This window comes from Peromyscus californicus, unplaced genomic scaffold (assembly GCF_007827085.1).
Source record: "Peromyscus californicus insignis strain IS unplaced genomic scaffold, ASM782708v3 Scaffold_8__1_contigs__length_139910024, whole genome shotgun sequence".
NCBI lineage: Eukaryota > Metazoa > Chordata > Mammalia > Rodentia > Cricetidae > Peromyscus > Peromyscus californicus.
Window position 1 is genome coordinate 48,131,039 of NW_026294606.1, and position 22,867 is coordinate 48,153,905.

A 22,867-nucleotide genomic window follows, 5' to 3' on the forward strand; every position below is an offset into this window, starting at 1 on the left:
CTAGATGTGCTACTAAGCCCAATCTCTTCAAATAAAGCCAGGCCTGTTTGTCAAAGCCCCCTTTTCTCTTTAAATTTAACTGAAGTGATTAGTAATGGTGAAGGAGCTTGATAATTTGGAAGCATAGGACGACTGGTAAGAAAATACGTTACTAGGAGCTAGATCATGAAGAAACTTTCTCAGGGGGAGGGGAAAAATCCAAAGACAATAATAAAGCTATATGCTAGTAAATTATACTGAAAATATTATAGCATTAAGCTGAGATAAGAAAGGAAATCTGTTGGGACAAACAAGATCTGTATGTCCCAAGCAAAGCTGGGGGATTTCCTGTCACACACAAGCTTCTATACGAAGTCAGGCTGTTATTCTTTTCCAAGTGCTGTCCACCTCTTTTGTTACACCTGTGACATTAATTCAAGAGGCCTAGGAAAAATATTCAGGTGTCTTAGAATCTTGAGACATGAATAGTTTTATTATGATGGTCGGTGTAGTTCTCTCATCTCTAAGACAAAGAAAAACGTTCCCAAGTCCACCCAGAATCATGCACCTGAACTTCACCTGTGGTTCATCCTGAGCCACCCATTTTGGGTCTCCCACGTGGGAGAATTTGTGGGCAGGTTATTTCTTCTTCCACAAATCTGGTTGGTCCATTTATCAGCAACTGAACATCAGATGATGAATACTCAGCTAGGGTCTTTCACCACAGACACAGGAGGGGCTCCTGGTGGGATTGGCCTCACTGAACTTGGTATCTCCTACTGGGAATCAGCAGAACCTAAATGTCCATTAACTATACTCAGGACAACTTAAAATAATCAATACTATTAGTTATAGTCTTTTGTGAGGAGTGACCTGCTATTGCCTTAGGAAAAAGAAACTCACTCTAAAACAGAAACTCTGGCTTTCCTCAAGAATGGTATTATGAAGACTTCTCATTATATTCTTTGTTACCTGTATGACTTGGATTTTCAGACAAGAAAATGTACATTGTTTCTATGATTCTGAAAATATTTAAATGTTCGATATTTTATATTATATTGCTAGCTCTTTTTAGACAGAGAGTGTCTCACTATATAGCTTTGGCTGTCTTGAAACTTTCTGTATACCAAGCTAGTCTTGAACTCACAGAGTTCTGTCTGCTTCTGCCTCCTGAGAGCTAAAATTAAAGCATGCATACCCTACCCAGTTTTCTAGCTTTTATATATTTCCTATCCATGAATGATCTTGTCTTCCTCAAAAATCCTCTATTTATCTAGCTTATGTATAATATTTTGCCTGCTTTCTTTGTTTTGTTTTGTTTTTTATAAAACCATCTCTTCCAGGTGACCTAGCCATGGCAGCTGATCATTAGACCAACAAAGATGGCATTAGCACCTTTTAGCACTCATAAATAAAGGCAGGCCCAGGCAGAAGAACGACTGGTTTACAAACACTAGAGAGGATGCTAGAAGCTCTGGGAAGTAATGCAGGGATATGGGTCAGGAACCATCAGAGAGCAACCTTGGGAAGGGCTAGACCTTATGAGGCGGCCCCCTTCGTGAGTCCCGGGTGTCTTCAGATCTGTCTTTCCCACCAGACTTTACTTCTATCTTGTGAAATGAGCTACAGCTAGGTTTTACCAAGGTCATAAATACTCGAGTTCAGACAAGGAACTGAATATAGTTGTGTTTTTTAAAGAAATAATTGCCTTAACTTCAGGATATTTACAGATAAATCTTTACTCATATATGGGACAGTCTGCCACGTGACTTCAAGAAGGTGACAGACCAAAGAATAATTCTGTCAAGTCCAGTATGATAAACAAATGGATTTATTATAATTACTTACAGGACCTTGGGCAAGTCATGTGCAGCTCCACTTGGTTCTACCCCAAGTTAACCTTCTAACTCCTGTGTCCAAAGCCATATGCAGCTAGGGTGGGAGAAACTGATGACCAGAATCTCAGATGAGAGTCTTATTATCCCTCTTCTCCTCCCAGGATGGAATATTAAAGCTTCATCACCATTGACATAGATATCAACTGTATTGTCCTGGTTATTTTATTTTCATAACTGTGAATAAACTCTCCCATAATTCACTACAGCTGCTCAGCTTAATGATAACCTTGGTTATGTCACACCAGGAGAAAACAGCTACATCCCACTCCACCTCCTGCTCTGGTTTTATAATTTTTCAACACCCTCTTCTATAATGTTGTCTATGTAATGTGGGGTAGTGTGGTGGTATTGTGTTCCCCAAAATATTGTGCACCCTAATAAATTTATCTGGGGTCAGAGAACAGACAGTCACTAGATACAGAGGCTAGAAAATGGTGGCACTCGCGCCTTTAATCCTACCATCCCAGAGACAGAAATCCCTCTGGATATCTGTGAGTTCAAGGCCACACTGGAAATGGCCAGGCATGGTGACACACACCTTTAATCCCAGGGAGTGGTAGTAGAAAGCAGAAAGATATATAACAAGGCATGAAGACCAGAAACTAGAAGCATTTGGCTGGTTAAGCATTTAGGCCTTTGAGCAGCAATTCAGCTGAGACCCATTCTGGATGAGGACTCAGAAGTCTCCAGTCTGAGGAGACAAGACCAGCTGAGGATCCGGAGAGGTGAGGTAGCTATGGTTTGTTCTGTCTCTCTGATCTACCAGCATTGACCCCAGTAACTGGCCTCGGGTTTGATTTTATTAATAAGAACTTTTAAGATTCATGCTACAGGGGAGAGTGTTGGCTCCTTTTCTATTCAGGATGAGTAAACTTTTAAAATTTTTCTTACCCAAAAAGCCATACAACATTGTCATGTGATATCTTAGAGTTTCCACGTCTTTACATTCATTCACTGCGATCAGACCAGATCCTTTGTAGCAAAAATAAACAGCTGTGCAGAGCTGTAGAGCCAAAGATGGGGTGAAGGCAAGAAGTAGAAACACATATCTGGTTGCTTTCTCACAGGCAGCTCGCCTGTCCCCCTATGATTTCTTGATTTCCACAGGCTGGAGCTCATTGTTGAGAGAGAATCCCATCCAGGTGCTGCTCTTTGGGTGCTAGGAGATTTCTAGATATGTAGCTTGATTGTTTTTAATCACCACTCACTTTCCTCATGAAGTCTCAGCACACAGAGATTGCAAAATATCAAGGAAACTTTATGCTCCTATTCCTCTTCCAGAATCAAATTTTCCAGTTAAACAAGTAATGAACTATAAAAGGCAGTTTATAATAATAAAAGCCTGAAGGGAAATATACCAAAATCTTTAGTGGTAAGTGCTAAATAAGTAGCATTTACTATGAATGTTCCTTTCCCCCTTCCTGTTTTACTCTGCTGTATATATTTGAATAATTGGATTAACAGTTGTCTTAGGACAAATTGTTACTGTGCTTGAGGTCTATGCTAGGTGTTTCCAGTTACTTGGCTTCTTATTAAAAGAATTAAAATAAGGGTGCACTGGTTTTTTTTTCCCATTAAATTCAGTAGCTGCCCCTTAAGCAAGTGCTGTCCTAATTGGCAATTGCAACTTGGCAGCTACCAGTCGCAGTTCAGCTGCACTGGCCCTAGCCAGGCAGGGATTCTGTCCCTCTGGCACCGGCTCTATCACTGCCACTAAAGGGAACTTTACCTAGATCTCTATCCCTCCACAGAACTCAGGATTCAAAGGTTGAGGTGAAATTCTGGTCACTCAGAGAGGCTGAATAGCAAGTAGATAACCTTCTCTCCTAGCTCACAACTCCCCCCAAACCAGCATCCTTCTGCTCAGTCCCCACTTAAGAACCCTAGCTACACATGGTTCCTCCCTACCACTTCCTGTCAGTTAGATGCTGACTCAGTCTCCTGATACCAGGTTAATTTTATTTAATCAAACAAATGTAACACATCTTTGCATCATTAAACAAATATTTTACAGTATAAATGAATGTAAAACATCTTAAATTAATATTCCACAACAGCACACAGAGATTACAAAATATCAAGGAAACTTTATTAAAAAGCAAAGTTACAGTAAAGATCAGAAGTAAATATGTGGTCAAGAGTGACAGTGGTTCACATGGGTGAGGGTACTCCAGGTCGTCAGTTGTTTGGGACTTTCTTTTATGGTGTTCAAGAGAAGGAAGAATCTTTTTCCTAGAGGTTATATATAGTGAGTTAGGTTCTCTATTTTGATTGTCACTTAAGTTACATAAGTTTTTTTTCCTATCATCCATGTCTCTTTCCACAATACCTCTGATTTTAATTATATGCACACCTAATTGTGCACTAGCATAAGATGGTATTTTTTTTCCTTAAAAGCTCACCAAGAGACACTATTTTTATTGCATTTGCATCCAAGACCAGCTCAAGTCTTGATTAACTCCCTTGCTTTCCTACCCGATATAAATGGGAGTAATATTTGAATAGCAACTCTCCATTCTTGTTGATAGTCAAGGGGAAGAGGAACTTATTCCAATGTTCAGGGTCAGGTATACTTGCAACTCAACGCAGGTAGGGGTCCTACATTGCTAGGTGCATTATTGTCACAGGGGTGTGTGCATAGTCCAAGCCAAAGGGAGTTACAAATCGCTAAACTCTTCCCTGTGCTTGCCTGGCTCACAGTAAAACAAAAGTCCTTTATATCATTTAAAATCTAGTCTATGAAGGCTACAGAGATAGTTCAGAATCTAAGAACACTTGCTGGTCTTCCAAAGGACCTGAGTTCAGTTCCCAGAACCCAAATCAGGTACAACAACTATCTGCAATTCCAGTTCCAGAAGATCAGATTCTTCTGGTCTCTAGGATGTCTAGACTCATGTGCATACACCCACATGTGGGTGCATACACCCACACATAATTTTTTTAAATAATAATAATAAAAAATTTAAAAATCTAGCTTATGAATTCCTTGAAGACTTAAACAGCCCTGGACAGCTACTCTTTCATCACATTCTTGTGACTATTATGAGAATACCATTGTGTAGCTAGAGTTTTCCTGCCTGACCCACGGTCAGGGCAAATCTCTCTCACCTGCCAGTCCCACAGCCGCTCAGATCCGACCAAGTAAACACAGAGACTTATATTGCTTACAAACTGTATGGCCATGGCAGGCTTCTTGCTAACTGTTCTTACAGCTTAAATTAATCCATTTCTATAAATCTATACCTTGCCACATGGCTCGTGGCTTACCGGCATCTTCATATGCTGTTTGTCATCGTGGCGGCTGGCAGTGTCTCTCTGACTCAGCCTTCCACTTCCCAGCTTTATTCTCCTCCTTGTCCCGCCTACACTTCCTGCCTAGCCAATGGCCAATCAGTGTTTTATTTATTGACTAATTAGCAACACATTTGCCATACAGAACATCCCACAGCACCATTGTAATAGTGTTTTGGGGAAAACTGGATCAGGAAATAAGGTATGCAACCTGACATGAGCCAGGAAGCAAGTTTATTGTCTAGTGTTGATACACACAGACTCAGCAGATGTCTGTCTAAGGACTGAGTCCCAAGTTAGTTGAACCAAGCATTTTATACCTCTTCTGTACCCTTGATTGCTCCCACCCCACAGCAACCCAAAGTGACATATATTTTGATTGGATGTATTATGTTTGATTAACAGAGTTTGCTGAATTGCCCCATAAGCAGAAAATTTTCCCTAAGCAGCAGAATTTACCACAAGCCATTTATAATAGAAATGGGAGAGAGGAGGAATTTGGTTACAGAGGAAAGAGAGATACTACAGTGGGGCTGACTGGCCTGTTTTTAGGTGTTTTCTGTTAGCTTCTCAGGGCCCCCTACTACAACAGGCTCCATCCTAATTATTCAAGGTAATATTTCCAAAACCACAGAATTCTGAATTTAGAACTGTTCATAAATAGCTCACTAGAATTCATTTTCAAACTGTCAAAATAACAATAGGGAAGTATTCTGTGCTCTCTGTTAAGGGTGGAAGAACACCAAGGAGGCTAAGAACTGAAGACTATTGCAAAGAAAGGACCAGTGGAAAGAGATGCCAGGCAGAGGAAGAACCAAGTGCCTTTTAGCACTATAATATTCCCTGCAGGGATGGGAGGAAGTGGGAGGAAGCAAACAGCAATGAAGCCAGTGGTAGGAGCACGGCCAGATCCACTTTTCATGTTTGTGTGAAGGATGACGTCTCTAGCCAGTGTTTGGAATGCGAACCTAAAGAAGTGGGAAGACACTGGAACAAGAGAGTAACACATTGAGTCTTCCTTCCCAGATTTAAAAATAAAAAAGTAAATCATTACATCCATTGTAGAGAATATATCTAGGGCAAGGGTGAGAATGCAGACCACTAGACTTGATTGGGATTAAGTAAGAAAGAGGCTATAATGGAGGCAGCAAAAGTGGTGAGAAGCAGATGAACTCTAGAAAACTAAAATGTAGAGGCAGATGACCTCAGCACTTGGGCAAAGATTATGATGTGGGGGGTGTAGAGGAATTGATGTTGGTTTCCATGTTCCTGACAGGGAGATTTGGGTGCATGGAGGAACTATTATTAAGTCTGGACTTTAGAAAAACAACTGGACATGAGAACAAAGACTCTGGGCTTGGCCAGGGCACCAGTGAGATGTCCAGTGTGTTGGCACTAGGCCTGAACTCCGAATGAGTGCTTTGAGTTGTCACAGATGTTTAGGAGTTATCAGTGTTGGACAGTGTTGAAGGCTATCCTGGTTTGTTTTGTTTGTTTGTCAGCTTGACACAAGTAGAGTCATTTGAGAAGAGGGAACCTCAGTTGAGAAAATGCCCCTACCAGAGTGGCCTATGGGCAAGTCTATGGGGCATTTTCTTGGTTAATGACTCGTATGGGAGGGACCAGACCACTATAGGGGGTGCCAGGTGGGAGGTGCCTCCCTGGGTGGATGGTCCTTGATGGTGTAAGAAAGCAGGCTGAGCAAGCCATGGGGAGGAAACCAGTGAGCTGTGTTCCTCCACGGCCTCTGCTTCAGTTCCTCCTGCCTTGGTTTCCCTCAATGGACTGTGGCCTACGACATGTAACCCAAATAAACCCTTTCCTTCCTCGGTTGCTTTTGGTCATGGTGTTTTATTACAGCAATAGGAAGCAAACTAAGACAGAGGCTATCTGTATGAGAATGCAGCCCTAGTGTACATTTTTAAGAACCCAACAGTCTCCACACTAGACAAGATGAACTGGTAAGTGAAGAGGAGACTTCTAAGGGATCGAGCAGGAAGTTAGTAGCCATGATAGTGTAAATGGCTAGAGGAAGGGATATAATGTGATGTCCATCATTACTGAGAATCCCGTATCACCTGTTGTGATGTTCGGCACAGAAAACAGCTTAGAGCATAGATGCTGGATTGGCTCAGACCACGGTTAGGAACGTAACAAATGCACCCAGAATGCAAACTTGCTGTGACTTCTTCTTTGCTGTGGCAGCCTCCTCCTCTTCCTCTTCCTCTTTTTCTTCTTCCTCCTCCTCTACTTATTAATATTGCTCCCTTCCCTTTTCTCCCTCCACACCCTCCCATATATCTCTCTTGCTCTCTTTGAAATTCATGGCCTCTTTTTCCACTAATTGTTATTACATGGATATATGTATATGTTTATATATGATACATTTATATTCCTAAATATAACCTGCTCAGTCTGTATTCTATTACTTGTATGTATGTTTTTAGGACTGACCATTTGGTATTGGATAGCAATTGCTGTGCTATTTCTCCCATTTTCTGGATTTCTTAGTTACCTGTTGTTCTTTATGTAGGGTGGAGGCCTTATAGGATTTACCTCCACCCACTTTGGTGTATCTGTTGTGGTTGTCCATGCTCAGCTCATGTTTGGGCAGTCACACTGGTGAGACTTTATGGATGTAGCTTCTGACATTACTAGGAGACAAAAATCTCAAGAGCAAACTCCCTGATCTTCTGGCTTATGATATTTCTGCCCCCTCTTCCACAGTGTTCCCTGAGATTTAGGTGTGGGAGTGTTTTGTAGATATATTAGGACTGGGCTCCACATCTCTGTATTTTGATTGGTTGTGGCTTTCTGTAGTAGTCTCTGCCTGTTGCAAAGAGACATTTCCTTGAGGAGGGCTAAAGAGTACACATATCCATGGATGTAAAGACAAATGCTTAGATTGTTGCTAGGGATTATATAGGATTGGTAAAGTAGAGGTTTTAGGTTCACCTCCAATATACATGAATTCACTAACGCTCTGTAGTTAGCTACAGAGTTTCCAGTATCAGGTACAGTTTCCCTCTTGTTGAGTAGGTCTTAATTCCCATTAGAGAGCTGTTGGTTACTACAAAGGTATGCATGCTACTACTGAACACTTAGGGTTATTGTGGCATGCTGATCATTGATATGATTCATAAGCATCATAGCTGGGTAGGACAGTTAGTTGCCTCTCTTCTTTGGAAGCTTGCGTGGTGACTTCTGGTACCCATGAAAGCTAGTCCTCAGGGAGAAGGCATTTAAGTCAGTTCCAGCTCAGGGGCCTCTGGGCCCTGTTTCAAAGTGCATGGTGTCTTTAGCAACAGTAACTTACTTTCTACCTCTGGGGGCAACCAAAGGCAATAGAAGTAGGCTGTGTGTTTGGGCAGTCTCTTGGACAGCCCTGACCAACAACTCAAAAGGGATTCTCATGTCTGGTATTGGGGGTTTTCCTAGGTGATCTTGGCTCTTGTAGAAAGCATTGTCAACCCAGATAAGAAAAGTTCATTATATACATATATGTGTAAATATACAGAATTATGTGTATTATAGTTTTTTTTAATAATAGCATGATTCCTTATGGTCTTTTCAACATCCTAATTGTTATTTTACCTGCATCCCTCCTTCATCTATATTTATCTCCCTCTCCCCTCCCAAAAGAGCCACCCCCTTTTCCCATTTGCCCAGATCAGATCATTTGTATACAAACACCTTTGTCAGCAAAGTTTCAAATCTCACCAGAGTCTTAGAATGTTGACATCATATGATGCTTTTTTTTTAAATTCTTTTCTAGAATAGGCTAAATTGATTGATTTCATGTTAATTTGGCTTCAGGGGAAGAAGGGGTCATTCAATCAAAATGAAGACTCATGAACCAAAATGATACCTGGCTTTAAAAGTCCTTACAGATTTCATAAGCATTTCCCTATGACTGGCATCTCTCTGTTCAGCTCTTTCATGCTTGTTTTAAAAAAGGTTGCTAAAGCATTGATAGTATGTTGTTGCAGAATATTCTGTGTTGCTGTCCAGCTGCAGCCTGGGTTCAGGTCCTGAGATGGGGAAGGGACACCAGCATGAAGATATGAATTGTCCGACCACCAGATGAGTTTCACACAAGTGGCAGGCCCCGAATAGCTCCAGCTGTCTTTATTTATACATCAAAAACAAGCATGTTTTTCCATAGTAACAAACAAATTTTTTCCCATCCTCCAACGTTAACCTCCAGCAAAAACAAGTATGTCGAATATGTTTTTCCCAACTTTTACATCAAAACATCCTTAAACCCAAACAACACATCATTTTGCTAGCTTGACCAAATATTGAGCCAGGTACATCCTGTCTTTACAAAACTAAAAGTGATAAACATAGGCACACATTTTCAAGAACAACAATATTGTTCAAAACAGATTTACAGAAATGGGGGTGATCTACCTCCGATCCTGTCAGTGCTGAATCAGAACAGCTCCCAGGGTCTGGAGTGACAGCTGGCATCCCTAAACAAGAACCTGAGAAGCATCAGCTCCCAAAGAATTTTAGGGGAAGATATCGAGAAAAATGGGGTTTCTAGGAATGATCTTATCTGTCCCATGCATGATTGACAAAATGACACTAAAACCACCAAGAGAATGATCACTATTACTATAGAGAAGAAAGCATGCAGGCTACATGGCCCCAGTAATATTCTGCACCGTACCAAAATCCACTGGTCCTTGCCAAGTGAGACTGTCCCCATGGGTTTTTGCCTTATCTGGAGAGCAGTTGGACAAGCACCTCATATACTGGTCAGAAACTAGGCCGCATGGCTCCCAACAATTCTAATTTATTTTCTGCTGCTATGATCAAATATACTAACCAAAAATAATGAGGAGGGGGATATATCAGGAATTTTAACAGTTCTTATTAATAAAATCAAACCTGAGCCAGGTATTGGGGTGAACTGGAAGATCAGAGAACCAGAACAAGCCACAGTTACCTCACCTTGCCGGATCCTCAGCTGGTCTTGTTTCCTCAGACTGGAAGCTTCTATGTGCTCATATCCCAATGGCTCTCAGCTGAACTGTGTTGCTCAAAACCTAAAAGCTTAACCAGCCAAATGCTTCTAGTTTCTGGTCTTCACACCTTATATACCTTTCTGCCTTCTACCACCACTCCCTGGGATTAAAGACTCGCTTTCTGGGATTAATGGCATGTGTCACCATGCCTGGCTGTTTCCAATGTGGCCTTGAACTCACAGAGATCCAGAGGGATTTCTACCTCTGGAGTGCTAGGATTAAAGGTGTGAGTGCCACCATTTTCTAGCCTTTGTATCTAGTGGCTGTTCTGTCTCTAACTCCAGATAAGTTTATTAGGGTACACAAGATTTGGGGGAACACAATACCACCAGAGGGGGAAGCTTATTTCCATTACAGGTTACAGTCCATCACTGGGGGAAGTGAGGACAAGAGCTCAATCAGGAACTTGAAGCAGAAACTAGAGAGAAATACTGCTTGCTGGCTTGCTCACAGGTTCATACTTGGCTAGCTTTCTTAGGTCATTCAGGACTGTCTGCCCAGGGAATGGTGCTGCCTACAGTTCACTGGGCCCTCCTATATTAATTAATAATCCAGACAGTGCCCTGCCCCAGCAATGTGTCTACAGGCCAGCCTAATCCAGGTGATCTCTCAATTGAGAATCCCTTCTCAGACGATTCTAAGTTATGTCGAGTTGACAGCTAAAGCTCACTAGGACACTCTACCTCTCGTCAACTTGATACACAAACACATTTTAATCCACAACCATTCATCCCTTGTCCTCAAGATCTCATGTTAATATCATACAAAGTCTTTAAAAATTCTACCACTTTAAAAATCCAAGGTCTCTAAGGTGACATGGGTGGGGTGGGGGGAGTGTTGCAGAGAGGCTGCGGTCAGGATGTAAAATAAATAAGGAAAAAAGAAAGAAAGAAATTCAAGGTCTCTTTAAAAACCCAGTCTCCTGACTGGATTCTTGTAAATTATTTTTTTTAAATCTGCATACTTATTATTCCAAATGGGGCATTAAAGCAATCATGTCAAAGCAAACCCAAAGTTTAGCAATGTAAATCTAAATCCTACAGTGCAATGTCAGACATCTAGAATTCATTGTATAGTTTTCTGGCTCCAGAAGGGCTTGGGCAGCCCCACTTCTGCAGCTCTGCCATCTGCAGCACACATAGCTTTCCTCTTAGGTTCCAACTGCCCTTGCCAGATATCTCACTGTCATGGATCTCCAATATCCTGGGTTTCCATTGCAGCTAATGCCGCGTCTTCACTAATGACCTTCCCTGTCCTCTTCACAAGGACTTCAACCTTGTCACACCTTGCCAAGCCTCAGCTGGTCTCTATGACCACCTCATACCTGTAAAAGCAGTTTCGGCTGGGCAACTCTTTCATACTATTTGCTAAGTTCTGCTGCCATCTGGAAATGTAGCCTTGGCCTCCAAAGACCACAGCGTCTGTGTGCTAAGTCTGAGGAATAACTTTCCTATTTTCCCAATGAATTTCACCTCAGTGATGTTGATTTCTTATTAATCACAGCTGATTCTTCAGTCCCAGCTAATCACAAATTCTGCACCAATATATCACACAACACCCCTTAGTCCAGTTCCAAGGGTCTTTACTTTCTGTGAAACCTCACATGCCAGGCCTCCTTAGATGCTTTCTCTCAGAATTCTTATATTCCAAGCTCCCATTACAACAGTCCATTAAACACACGCACACACACACACGCACACACACACACACACACACACACACACACACACACACACACAGAGAGAGAGAGAGAGAGAGAGAGAGAGAGAGAGAGAGAGAGAGAGAGAGAGAGGTGGGGGGGACTCAATGGCTTTTCCAGATCAAAGTTCCAAATATTTTCACAAACTTCCAACAAAGTAATACGAATGGTCAGGTCCATCACAGCAACACCCCATCTTGGTACCAATCTCTGTTATATTTTTATCTTCTGTTGCTGGGATAAAACAATCTGACCAAGGCAATTTAGGAGGGAAATGCGTTTATTTCAGCTAACAGGTTATAATCTGTCTTAGCTATTGTTCCATTTTTGTCAAGAGACACCATGACCAAGGCAACTCTTAGCATTTAACTGGGGCCTTGCTTACAGTTGTGGATAGTTATTCTATAGCCATCACAGAGGGAAGCAGACAAGCATGGTATTAGAGCAAAAGCTGAGAGCTTTATACCATAATCCAGAGGCAGCAGTCAGAGAGAGTGACACTGGTCCTGACATTGGCTTTTAAAATCTCAAAGCCCACCCCCAGTAACACACCTCTTCCAACAAGGCCACACCTCCTCCAACAAGGCCACACCTACTAATCCTTCCCGAACAGTTTCACTCTCTGGTGACTAATCATTCAAACATATGAGCCTATGGGGGCCATTCTCATTCAAACCACCATTCTATCATTTAAGGAAGTTATGGAAGGAACTCTAGCAGGAACCTGAAGTAGAAAACGTAGAGGATATTGCTTGCTGCCTCATGCATAAGCTCAAGCTTAACTAGCTTTCTTACATAGCCTAGGACCACGTGTCTAGGATATGGTGTGACCCACAGTGAGCTGGGGCCTCCTACATCACTTAATAGTTGTTTCACTTTGAGTATATTGCTCTGATAAACTACTCTGACCCACAGCAACTTAGGAAAAGAATGGGTTTACTTCAGTTACAGGTTCTAGTTCATCATTAAGAGAAGTCACAGCAGGAACTCAAGCAGGAACTTGATATGAAACAATGAAGGAATGCCACTTGCAGGCTTGCTCACAGGCCCCTGCATAGCTAATTTTCTTACACAGTCCGGGATCCATGCCCTGGAAGGGTACTACCCACAATAGGCTGGACCCTCCTATGTAAGTTCAAAATCAATTCAATCCTCCACTGACATGCTATATGGGTTTCTCAATCTAATCTGATCAGTTTCTTGACTGAGGATCCCTTCTGAGATGACTCTAGGCTGTTAACAATTAAACTAATTAGGACACTGGACACTGGACATTTAGGATGATAGGACTATACTGGAAAATCCCTGTAAGGGGACAGTACTTCCTATTTAATCTTTTATATCTGGGTAGATGCCTAAATAAGTAAGGGTGCTGAGATGAAATTCATCATATGTTTAGCAGTTTAATCTTATACACAATTTCTTTGTTCTGAGTAATACTTATGCATAGCACATATCTGAGGATTCTTTTATGTAATTTTATTAAAGGAATAGGCAGACAAAACTTCTCTCTTGAAGACCCCCAAGAGACCAACTCTTTGTTTATTGGAAAGAGAAAACATAATTTCTTATTATTTTTAGTTCTTAAAGTTAAGTGTTAAAATTAAAGATCAAATTATTTGTGGCATGACATTATTTGTGATATTTTACCTATTTAGTCAAAATAATTACAATTGTTATATGGCTTTTTCCCTTTTACATGTTTTTCTTTTCTAAGCAAAGGATGTTGGTGGGGGTGGGGCATGTTCCTCTGTGTGGGTAATGTCACTGTTTTTCTTTGCTTGGGATACAAGCTAAGTTAACCTCGTTGGACTCTTTCCCAGGAATTGATGCGCATACACGTGGTGGTTCATTATGCTGCTGCACCTGTGTAGTGTGAAGGTCAGTGTGCTTTTCTGATTATAAGAAACCATCCATGTCATTCCATTATAATCCCTTCCACTCATAATGGAATGTGCCTGAGCCCAGAAACTATTGAAGCTGCCCAGCCCAGAATTTTCTCAAGTGCAGTCTCAACATTTGAGATCTCTCACCCATCCCTTCCATGACCTGCATCCCCCAAGAATCCAACTGTGCTCCATTTTGAGATGATGTTATTTGCATGTCAAGTCCTTCTTGTGTGATGTGTATGTACCATTGTCACAAGTAAATTTTTATATGTAATCAAATGCACTATGATGATCCTTTAAAAATTATATTCAAGAGCCATAGGTAATTATGTGACAGTTAATATGGGTACTGGCTATATGCCTTGGGGTAAGAACAATGCATTTTCTTCATTCAGAGTCAGGGACTCTGGAAGGATATATGGCAATTGCTCTTGTTTCTAAAGACTTTTCATGGAAGATGCTTTCAACCAACTTCTCTCATAATTCCTGCCAAATCCCCTCCTTTTCCTTTTCCTGTGCCATTGTTCCTAAAATTCCTTCCCAGGGAAAGTCTAACCAATGTCTATCCCTTCTCCTGAGGTCCCAATTACAAACACAGACTTGATTCTGCAAATTTCGCTCTGGGAACCAATGAATTTATTGGGCTTTCTCAGGGAGCCTAGGTGAGGACGAATTACTTATTGGAGTAGAGGCACTCCTTCCCCCCAACAGGTTGCACCTGAAAAACCTTATCCAGCAGGGATGAGCCCCTTCCCCCATCAGCATAGATGGAGCCCAACTTCTCTAGTCAGTTCTGGCCTTTATAGACTCTGGCCCTCTCCCAGGCTGCTTAAGTTACCAAGTATGGCTGGATACTCAGGTGAGAATCTCATGGCCCACTCTGCCCTCTCTGCTGGGGTTCAAACAATCAACAAGAATGGCTTGGATGATCTCTTGCAAGGCAGAGGGGTACAGATGAATTTCCCAAGATGGTGGTTGCTTGGTTTGGAGGACAGTTACTCAAGACAGTCACTTACTTGTGGTAATAGCTTTGGTTTTCAGGAAAAAAGTGTGTCATAATTTACACTGCATGTTTTCCCTATGAGGTCACTTCCTGAGAGGTAGATGAGATTATTGTTCCTGATTCATATGAAAAGGAGCTGGGTTACTCAGGCTGGAATGGATGCTGCAAAGTCTCAGTTGGTGAGTGAGAAGTGGTGCTTCAACTTGGCCCACATATCTGAACTGGAATTCCTAACTACACGGTCCCTAATAGTTCTACAGTCAGACATAAAGAGAATCTTTGTTTAAAAAAAAATAAATGCTTACATTGCATATTACTTTGGAAATTTACTAAGTACAACCATTTGTATTTAGCTAGTTCTTGAATTAACCATGTAGGAAAAAGAATAAAGCCCCTTGTTGTTCAATGTGTGTTGGTTTGTGACACTAGCAAGATTGTGAGGTTATACTCACACAAAGGTGGTTTTCTTCTGCAACAGAACATTGCTGCTGTATCATACAAATAGCAACTTTCTTCATTAGAAAGAATGACTACTGAGGGAACCCTAAAGCCAAGTTATCTTTAGTTAGATCTTTTGTTCTTCTAAATACAGGGTAAAACATTCACACCTTAAGTTCTAGATGTTGCTTATCTCCAAACAATCTTCCTCTTTGGAACCCTTGTTCCTTGATCCTTATTCATTTTCATTCTCTCTCTCTCTCTCTCTCTCTCTCTCTCTCTCTCTCTCTCTCTCTCTCTCTTTATGCTGAGAAAAATTACCATCTGTGTTAGCTAGGGGAGGTAGGTATGTTTTGGATTAGAATTACTTTTTTATTATTAATTTTTCATTTATTTTACATACTGACCGGAGTTTCCCCTTCCTCCTCTCCTCTAGTTCCCTCCTCCACCTCCTATCTACCCTGCTCCCCATCCACTCCTCCTCTGTCTCCACTCAGAAAGGGGCAGGCCTCCCATGGGCATCAACAAAGCATGACACATCAAGTTGAGGAAAGACCAAGTTCCTTCCGCTGTATCAAGACTGGCAAGGCAACCCCACATAGGGAATAGGTTCCCAAAAGCCAGCTCAAGCACCAAGGACAGGTCCTGATCTCACTGTTAGAAGCCTTACAAACAAGCCACACAACTGTCACACACATGGGCCTAGGTAGGTCCCATGCAGGCTCCCTAGCTGTTGGTCCAGAGCCTGTGAGCTCCCGGGACCTCAGGTCAGCTGTCTCTGTGGGTTCCCCCACCATGAGCTTGACCCCCCTGGTTCATAAATCCGTCCCCACTCTCTTCAACAGGACTTCTGGAGCTCTCTCAGTGCTTGGCTGTGGATCTCTGCATCTGCTTCCATCATTTTCTGGATGAAGCCTCCCTGATGATAATTAGGGTAGTCACCAGTTTAATTACAGGAGATGGCCAGTTCAGGCACTCTCTCCATTATTGCTAGGAGTCTTAGCTAGGGTCATCCTTGTGTATTCCTGCGAGTTTCCCTGGCACCAGGTTTCTCCCTAGCCCTGAAATGCACCCCCCCACACATACACACAATCAGGCAGCTCTTTCATTGCTCTCTCCCTCCATCCTGCCCCAACTCGCCCATCTGGATCCCTCACACTCCCATTCCCCCCACTCCCACCCCTCCGCCCCAGGAGATCCATTCTATTTCCTCTTCCCAGGGAAGTCCATGTATCCCTCTTGGAGGCCCTTCTTATTACCTAACCTCTCTGGGGTTGTGGATTGTAGCCTGGCTTTAGGGCTCCCTCAGTAGGGAACATTCACTACCTCCAAACTAGTTTATTTTTCATGTTTAACCAAGTCCTAGGCAGTTAAATTTTTAAAGATCACAAATGGGCAGCCTTCTTGATTAAAATGAAAATTACCTGCTTCAAAAAACTGATTAAAATGGTTTTGTAATAAGAGCGCTACAAAAACTACATATGGGTTAAAATGAAATGCTAAAAATAAGGAATTAATTTTTTAAAAAATTTAGAGTTTATATCAAAACTAAAACAAATTCTAAAAATAGCACCCTACTTGTTGGCACATGGCCCAAGAACAGAGTTGTGTGAGAGAATTCTGAGTGCTTGTGAGAACACGCCAAGAAAACAAAATAAGAGCCTTGTGATCTCACCTTCTTCTTGGAATATGTTTTCATGCTCCTCCCAGGTATAGCAGATAGGAGTAAGTTTACTTTGAAATTATTCCTTACAACTGGCTATTGTTAACTGTTTATATGCCTCTATGAAAAAAATCTGTTTTTGCCATGTGTACCTTGTCCTTATGATTGTACACTTTACTCATGTGATTCTTCTTAAACCACAGAGTATAAATTGTCTGATGCTCTGAATAAAGTTGGCTATTGCATGAGAAAAAAAAAAGCTGCCAGGCGGTCGTGGCGCACGCCATTAATCCCAGCACTTAGGAGGCAGAACCAGGCAGATCTCTGTGAGCTTGAGGCCAGCCTGGTCTACAGAGCGAGATCCAGGACAGGCACCAAAACTACACAGAGAAACCTTGTCTTGAAAAAAACAAAAAAACAAACAAAAAAATCTATGACTAACACACCTAGAGAATGAGCATATATGTGTTAGGTTCAGGAAACTGAATTTGTACATAAGCCTGTACTACTCAACATCCAAGGACAGGCTAAACATATAAGTACCCCATCTTATCGAGAATATTTGCTGTTCCACCTCCCCTGTGACATTACCATATCAGAGTCGGTCAGAGGCCTTATCCTGGTCCTTTCACTCAGCTTCTCCCCAGTCTCCCTCAGTGAGAAAGAGATTAACTTGGGCTAAATTTTCCCCATTGCAGAACACACCAGTCTTTTTAGTCCCCCTGAGCTTTTCATCTGCGCTTTGACTGTCAAGCTACAAAGAAAAGCCTTTATAAAGCATCAAATAGCACCTTTCGGGTGTTTCCCCTGTTGTAGGGCATTCAAGTCAGTAACCCACCATCTTAGTTTTGGTTTCAGTGAGTATAGGGGGTGGGGAGGGCTGCTGCCTCGATACTAGATTGTTTTGTCTAGAACATAGAATAGAGGAGACACACAGTTATAGAAGAAATGGTTTATTAAGAAATCGTACACTTCCAAAGATTGGAAAGTGCTCCAGAGGAAAGAGAAAAGTTAGAGGCTCAGTGAACTTCTTTACAAAAGACTGAGACCATTGTGGGTTGTTTGCCAGTATCAGCTTTCTTGGTATGGGTATTTGTGAAGGTGGGCGTGCGTTGCAATCTTCTCCTCTGCAAAATTATGTCTTTCACATATTAATTTTATTGCCATTTTTGTAAGACCATTTGTACTGCTCTTTTTACTATCCTGCCTCAATTCATTCCTGAGAGCTGTGGTTCCAGAAATCTCATGAGGAACTGAAGAATGATACCTACTTCTGTCTACTTCTTGCTGTTTAGTTGTTGACCTTGCCTAAAAAGGACCATAAAACTCTCTCTAGTCTATCTAGAGACTAGAATGGACTATTTGGGTCTGCTATATGGGAACTGGAATCCTTGTATCACAAGGAATTTATTCTCCAACTGCTCTATCTCAAAAGACTTCAATTTTTCAAGATTAAAAACACAAGCTCTAAGCAAGAATAACATCATTGTACCAACCAATGGTCCCCCAAAGCTTAAAAGCCAGGAAAGCCATGACCCTATATTATAGCAGGACATAATCCTACCTTGTTCTCAGGAGTGAGTAACCTTGAAAAATAAATACTTGTGGTTATATATTAAGTGTGTAGCACAAAGGATTCCAAGAAGAATTCCTGTTATGAATGGTAGAATAGATTTAAAAAGAAAATAGTATGAGATTATAATCACCAAGTTTGTATTATACCAATTGTGCTAAAAGAAATAGTAAAGAAAATAAAAGCATAAATCAATGCTATAGCTACTGATATATTTATAAATATGACTTATCTATGCATTTAAGAAGTTAAGACTGTTTTTATTGTTTGAAGAGAGTTTTTAATGATCTTTCAAAATATTTTTACTTATACATATATGTGAGAATCTGTATGAATATTACAGATACCACATAGCCTGGGGAGGCCAGAAGATGGCATAGACTCCCTGGGCCTGGACTTACAGGTGGTTGTGAACTGCTATGTGGGTGCTGAGAGCCAAATCTGGTCCTCTGCATGAGTAGTGAATGCTCTTAACTTCTGAGCCACCTCTCTAACCCCTTGAAGCAAATTTTTAAGCCTTTCAACAGTTCTCAGGTATCAGCAACCTGTATTTAAGATGTTTTTAAGGCAGTGATGACTCAAAATATAGAAATCATGTTTCAAATCATAATATTTTAGCTATTTTAGTTAGCATAATGCAGGCCTCTGTCCACTCTGAGAAAGTGTCATCAAACATCAAAAGATGTGTATATCTTTGACAAGTATTTCTGTAGGTGCTGTAGTTTATGAGCATACTGATTAGCTACATGTTTCAGAGTATCAAGAAACATAAGCTATTCTCCTTGATTGGCATATTGGGACTCTTGCCTAAGCTTAATCTGTGGAGACTACTCTAAAACTTCTATTGTGAGCTAAAAGGAACTGGAGTTAATTTAACAATCTTAATTTATGTGACCACTCATTTATAAAGTAATTGGTACCATATAAATGAGGCAAAAACATTTCCACATTATAGACAATGCATGTATACATATAGCCATATATAAAATTAGATGTGAAAATCAGAGATTTTTGTAGTTTTAATTTATGCTTATCATCCTGCTGAAGCCAGAGTCCCGAGCAGCCAGTATTGGCTGGCTATATGCTCTGTCCTCTTTGACCCCAGAGGGCTGAATGCCCAGTGGTCTCTGGTCCTGCTAGAGCCTGAGGCCACAGGTTTCCAGGATTTTAGTTAGACTCTTGATGTGATTATTTCTTCTACAGCATTAAGCAATTCTTAATCCACACCCTGCACTTCTAAGACAGGACACTTCCTAGAACTAAATAGAAAACTAGATGTAAAGTCACAGAGCCTAAACTAATCACTGGTAGGTTCAATTAGATACTCAGTAAAAACAAAACATTGAAATCTGAGGTTTGTTGTGCAGACTTAAGGTAATACTTTTTTCCCTTTCTAAGTGATAAACACTAGAAGGTGGCCTGCTGAGATAACCTCCATTTTCTAAAGGACTCATCTAACCTGTTAAGAAATAGGGCAGAATTTTCTTCCTTTCCTTGAGAGCCTCCTTGTTCTTATTGTATTGTTAACAATACCGTATTTTATTCATGTGAAGAGACACTCTACCACCAGGTCGCATCTATGGTTCCCTGCTGAGATATTGCAATCATAAGAAATATGTTCCTTATCTAGGACAGTCTGCATGCTGGGTAAATGGCTAATGGGATTTGGGGAAACTAATCCATTTGTGTATCTACTAGCTTCCTCCTAGATCCTGTTTCTCTTAGTGTATGCAAAGAGTAGGACCAAGTATAGGCCTTTCTACCCTTTGGCCAAACCTCCCATTAACTGAACTGTACTGGGGCTAGATGATTTCAAAATACAATATTAGCCTTTTCCCTTTTAGATTGAAACTCCAGTCCTGTACTGTAGCATGAAGTGCAAGGGGTAGAGACAAGAAACAGAGGGCCTCTGGAGTGCAGGAAGAATCCCTCTCAGCCATGAGAAGTCCTCAGGAGTCCCTGATGCTTGGAGCATCCCCAAGATCCATGCTGAACTGAGTGTAACACACTGGAGGGTTAGAACACTGGTTTGAGACCCCAATCCTCCAGTCTTATTTATCCATTTTCATTGTCTCTCCAGAGACCAAGGCCTGCAATACTGGGATACAAATTCCTACTACAAGCATCTCTGAAGTTATTTATTTGACATTGGTAACAAATAAATAAATAAATAAATAAATAAATAAATAAATAAATAAATAAATAAATAAATAAAATGTCTCTTTCTTATTAAAAAAAAAAGCTTTTGGTTTCTTATTTAAAAAAAGCGGCCTGCCTTCATGAATATTCTGGTCTTTGTCTGGATTGCCATACACATTAAAAGGACAAATAGGGAAGTGGTTTGTTTGTTTGTTTTTTCCTCGTGTTTAGGGGTGAAAAAAAATCATACCACTAGGACTAGACCATCTCTCCATGCCCGAGTCTGCAGTCCTTACAGGTCTCGGGGAAGGTAGAAGGAGGAAGCAAAGGAATAAAGAGCTGCTGAGAAAAGCACAGCTCATGGGAAAAGGGGAGAGCCAAACATCCTTGGCTAACTTGAAGTTTTAGTCCTTCCGGGAGCTGCTGTGGAATGTGAATGTGGGTGATGCATGATTTTGAAGTATGCCATGATGCATGAGCATGTGTGTCTGTCCGTCTTGTCTATGTTTCCAACCTAAGCTTATGATCAGAGTATTCCACCATGGGAGTCTTCAAGCTGTATGTACCAACCATAATGTCTGTCTCTTATATACTCAACACGTGCATGCAGCTCCTGTTGGGCACACCCACAAATGAGCAGAAAGTTTAAGAGGTTAGAGAGGTTACTCCCAGCTGGCTCACCAACTGTTCCTGGTGGATGCCGGGGTTCAGGGGCACCCACTGAGATTTCCTGGTGGATGCTGGGGTTCAGGGGCATCCATTGGGATTTCCTGATGGATGCTGCGGTTCAGAGGCACCCATTGGGATTTCCTGGTGGATGCTAGGGTTCAGGGACACCCATTGGGATTTACAATTCCTTGTTTCTTTTACCTGTCACTTTTTGGGGAAAAAAAACAAATGACTATAATTATTTTCTTTTTATAAACTATTTTAGAAGAAAGTCCTTATTAAAATCTATACAACCAATATAGAGCTTTGTAATTTAACATTTTGTCTTACAACTCAACAGACAGATGATGTTTTATATGAATAAACTGTACTTTTTAGTAAAATATTTTTAGATATTTACTATCACTATAAATTATTTGCTTCAAAGATGATGTATCTTTTAATGGTATATAATATCCGATGCATTTTAGTATTTTATGAGACATGCTTAATTAACTCAGATATACAATTTAATAGATTTTAAGAAGTTAAGGGTATGTAGGTTTATAAGGTAAGACAGTGTCAATTTGTCACACCTTTGAACAGATCTGAACTCTATATTTATGACACAATAAAACAAATTAAGATCGTATCAGTTTTGCTTGCTATCTTATTTGTAAACCAGCAGCAAGTGCTTTCAGCCTCAGTTTCCAGAATTAACACTTGAAAGGGGCTGATTAGTAGAAATTCTCCCCAGAAACAGCCAAAGTAGCACAGGCTTCTCATTTACCATTCCTAGAGAAGTTACAATAGAGGTTTCTCAAGTGCCCCCCACCCTTGCCCCTTCTGCCTGTCTCTGTCTCTTCAGTGACCGGGATCCAACCCAAGACTCTTCCTGTGCTAGGCAAGTTCTCTACCAATGAGCCAAATTCCCAGCTCCTGAATATTTGTGTTCTCAGCATGACAGAGGCAGCATCTAATACTAGTCTCTGGTACTGTAGAGTGGTCCAAGATCATTTCAAGTGGCCTTTACACCTAAAATGTAGAAATAAAGTTGAACCCCAAATCTAAAGATGAATGCCAAACAAAGCTATTCAGAAAAGCAAGCAGTAAGCACTCTGTTACACAAAATCTGAAATGTATGGTCATGTTATCAAATGGTGCTCAACAAAGTCTTCAAGATGACAAGTGTTTCAAACATACGTTCCTTTCAACTGGCACCAACAGCAGAAGTTTACTACAATCTCTCAGATCGTAAGACCGAACTGACACAGGCCTAGATCTGAGCCTCAGGACATCTGATGAAATTTTCAGGCTCTTATGACTCAAACACTGGGCACAGGCTTAGAAATAATAATAGAGACAGTTATTAAGAAAGGAAATAACTCCTGAGATGAGAATGAAAAGAGAGTAGGAAGTGGATTATCTGTTCCAAAAGGAGTAGCCCAGGAGATTAATTACCCTCGAATAACACAACACCCAGTAGCCCACATTTGTATGTCACCAGTTTTGTTTGCTGTTATTTGTGGTTTTCAGGCATACTCTATTGTATATAACCCAGGTGGAGAAGGGAATCTGGTCTTCCTCTGCCAAGTGGCTTCTTTCATACGCTAA

General features: G+C 41.0%; 1 protein-coding gene across 7 annotated transcripts in view; it reads left to right on the top strand.

Moving 5' to 3' along the window:
• Window positions 1–22,867, top strand: part of Hecw1 (HECT, C2 and WW domain containing E3 ubiquitin protein ligase 1) — a 293,914-nt gene that overhangs the window by 80,178 nt on the left and 190,869 nt on the right. For 2 of the 7 annotated variants that reach the window (XM_052729794.1, XM_052729796.1), the window contains exon 2: window positions 13,724–13,781. The exons of the other annotated variants lie outside the window; for them this stretch is intronic. In XM_052729794.1, coding sequence (XP_052585754.1) covers window positions 13,755–13,781 — 27 coding nt within the window. In that variant the 5' untranslated portion in view covers window positions 13,724–13,754. The remainder of the gene's footprint in view (window positions 1–13,723; window positions 13,782–22,867) is intronic. 7 annotated transcript variants of the gene reach the window in all.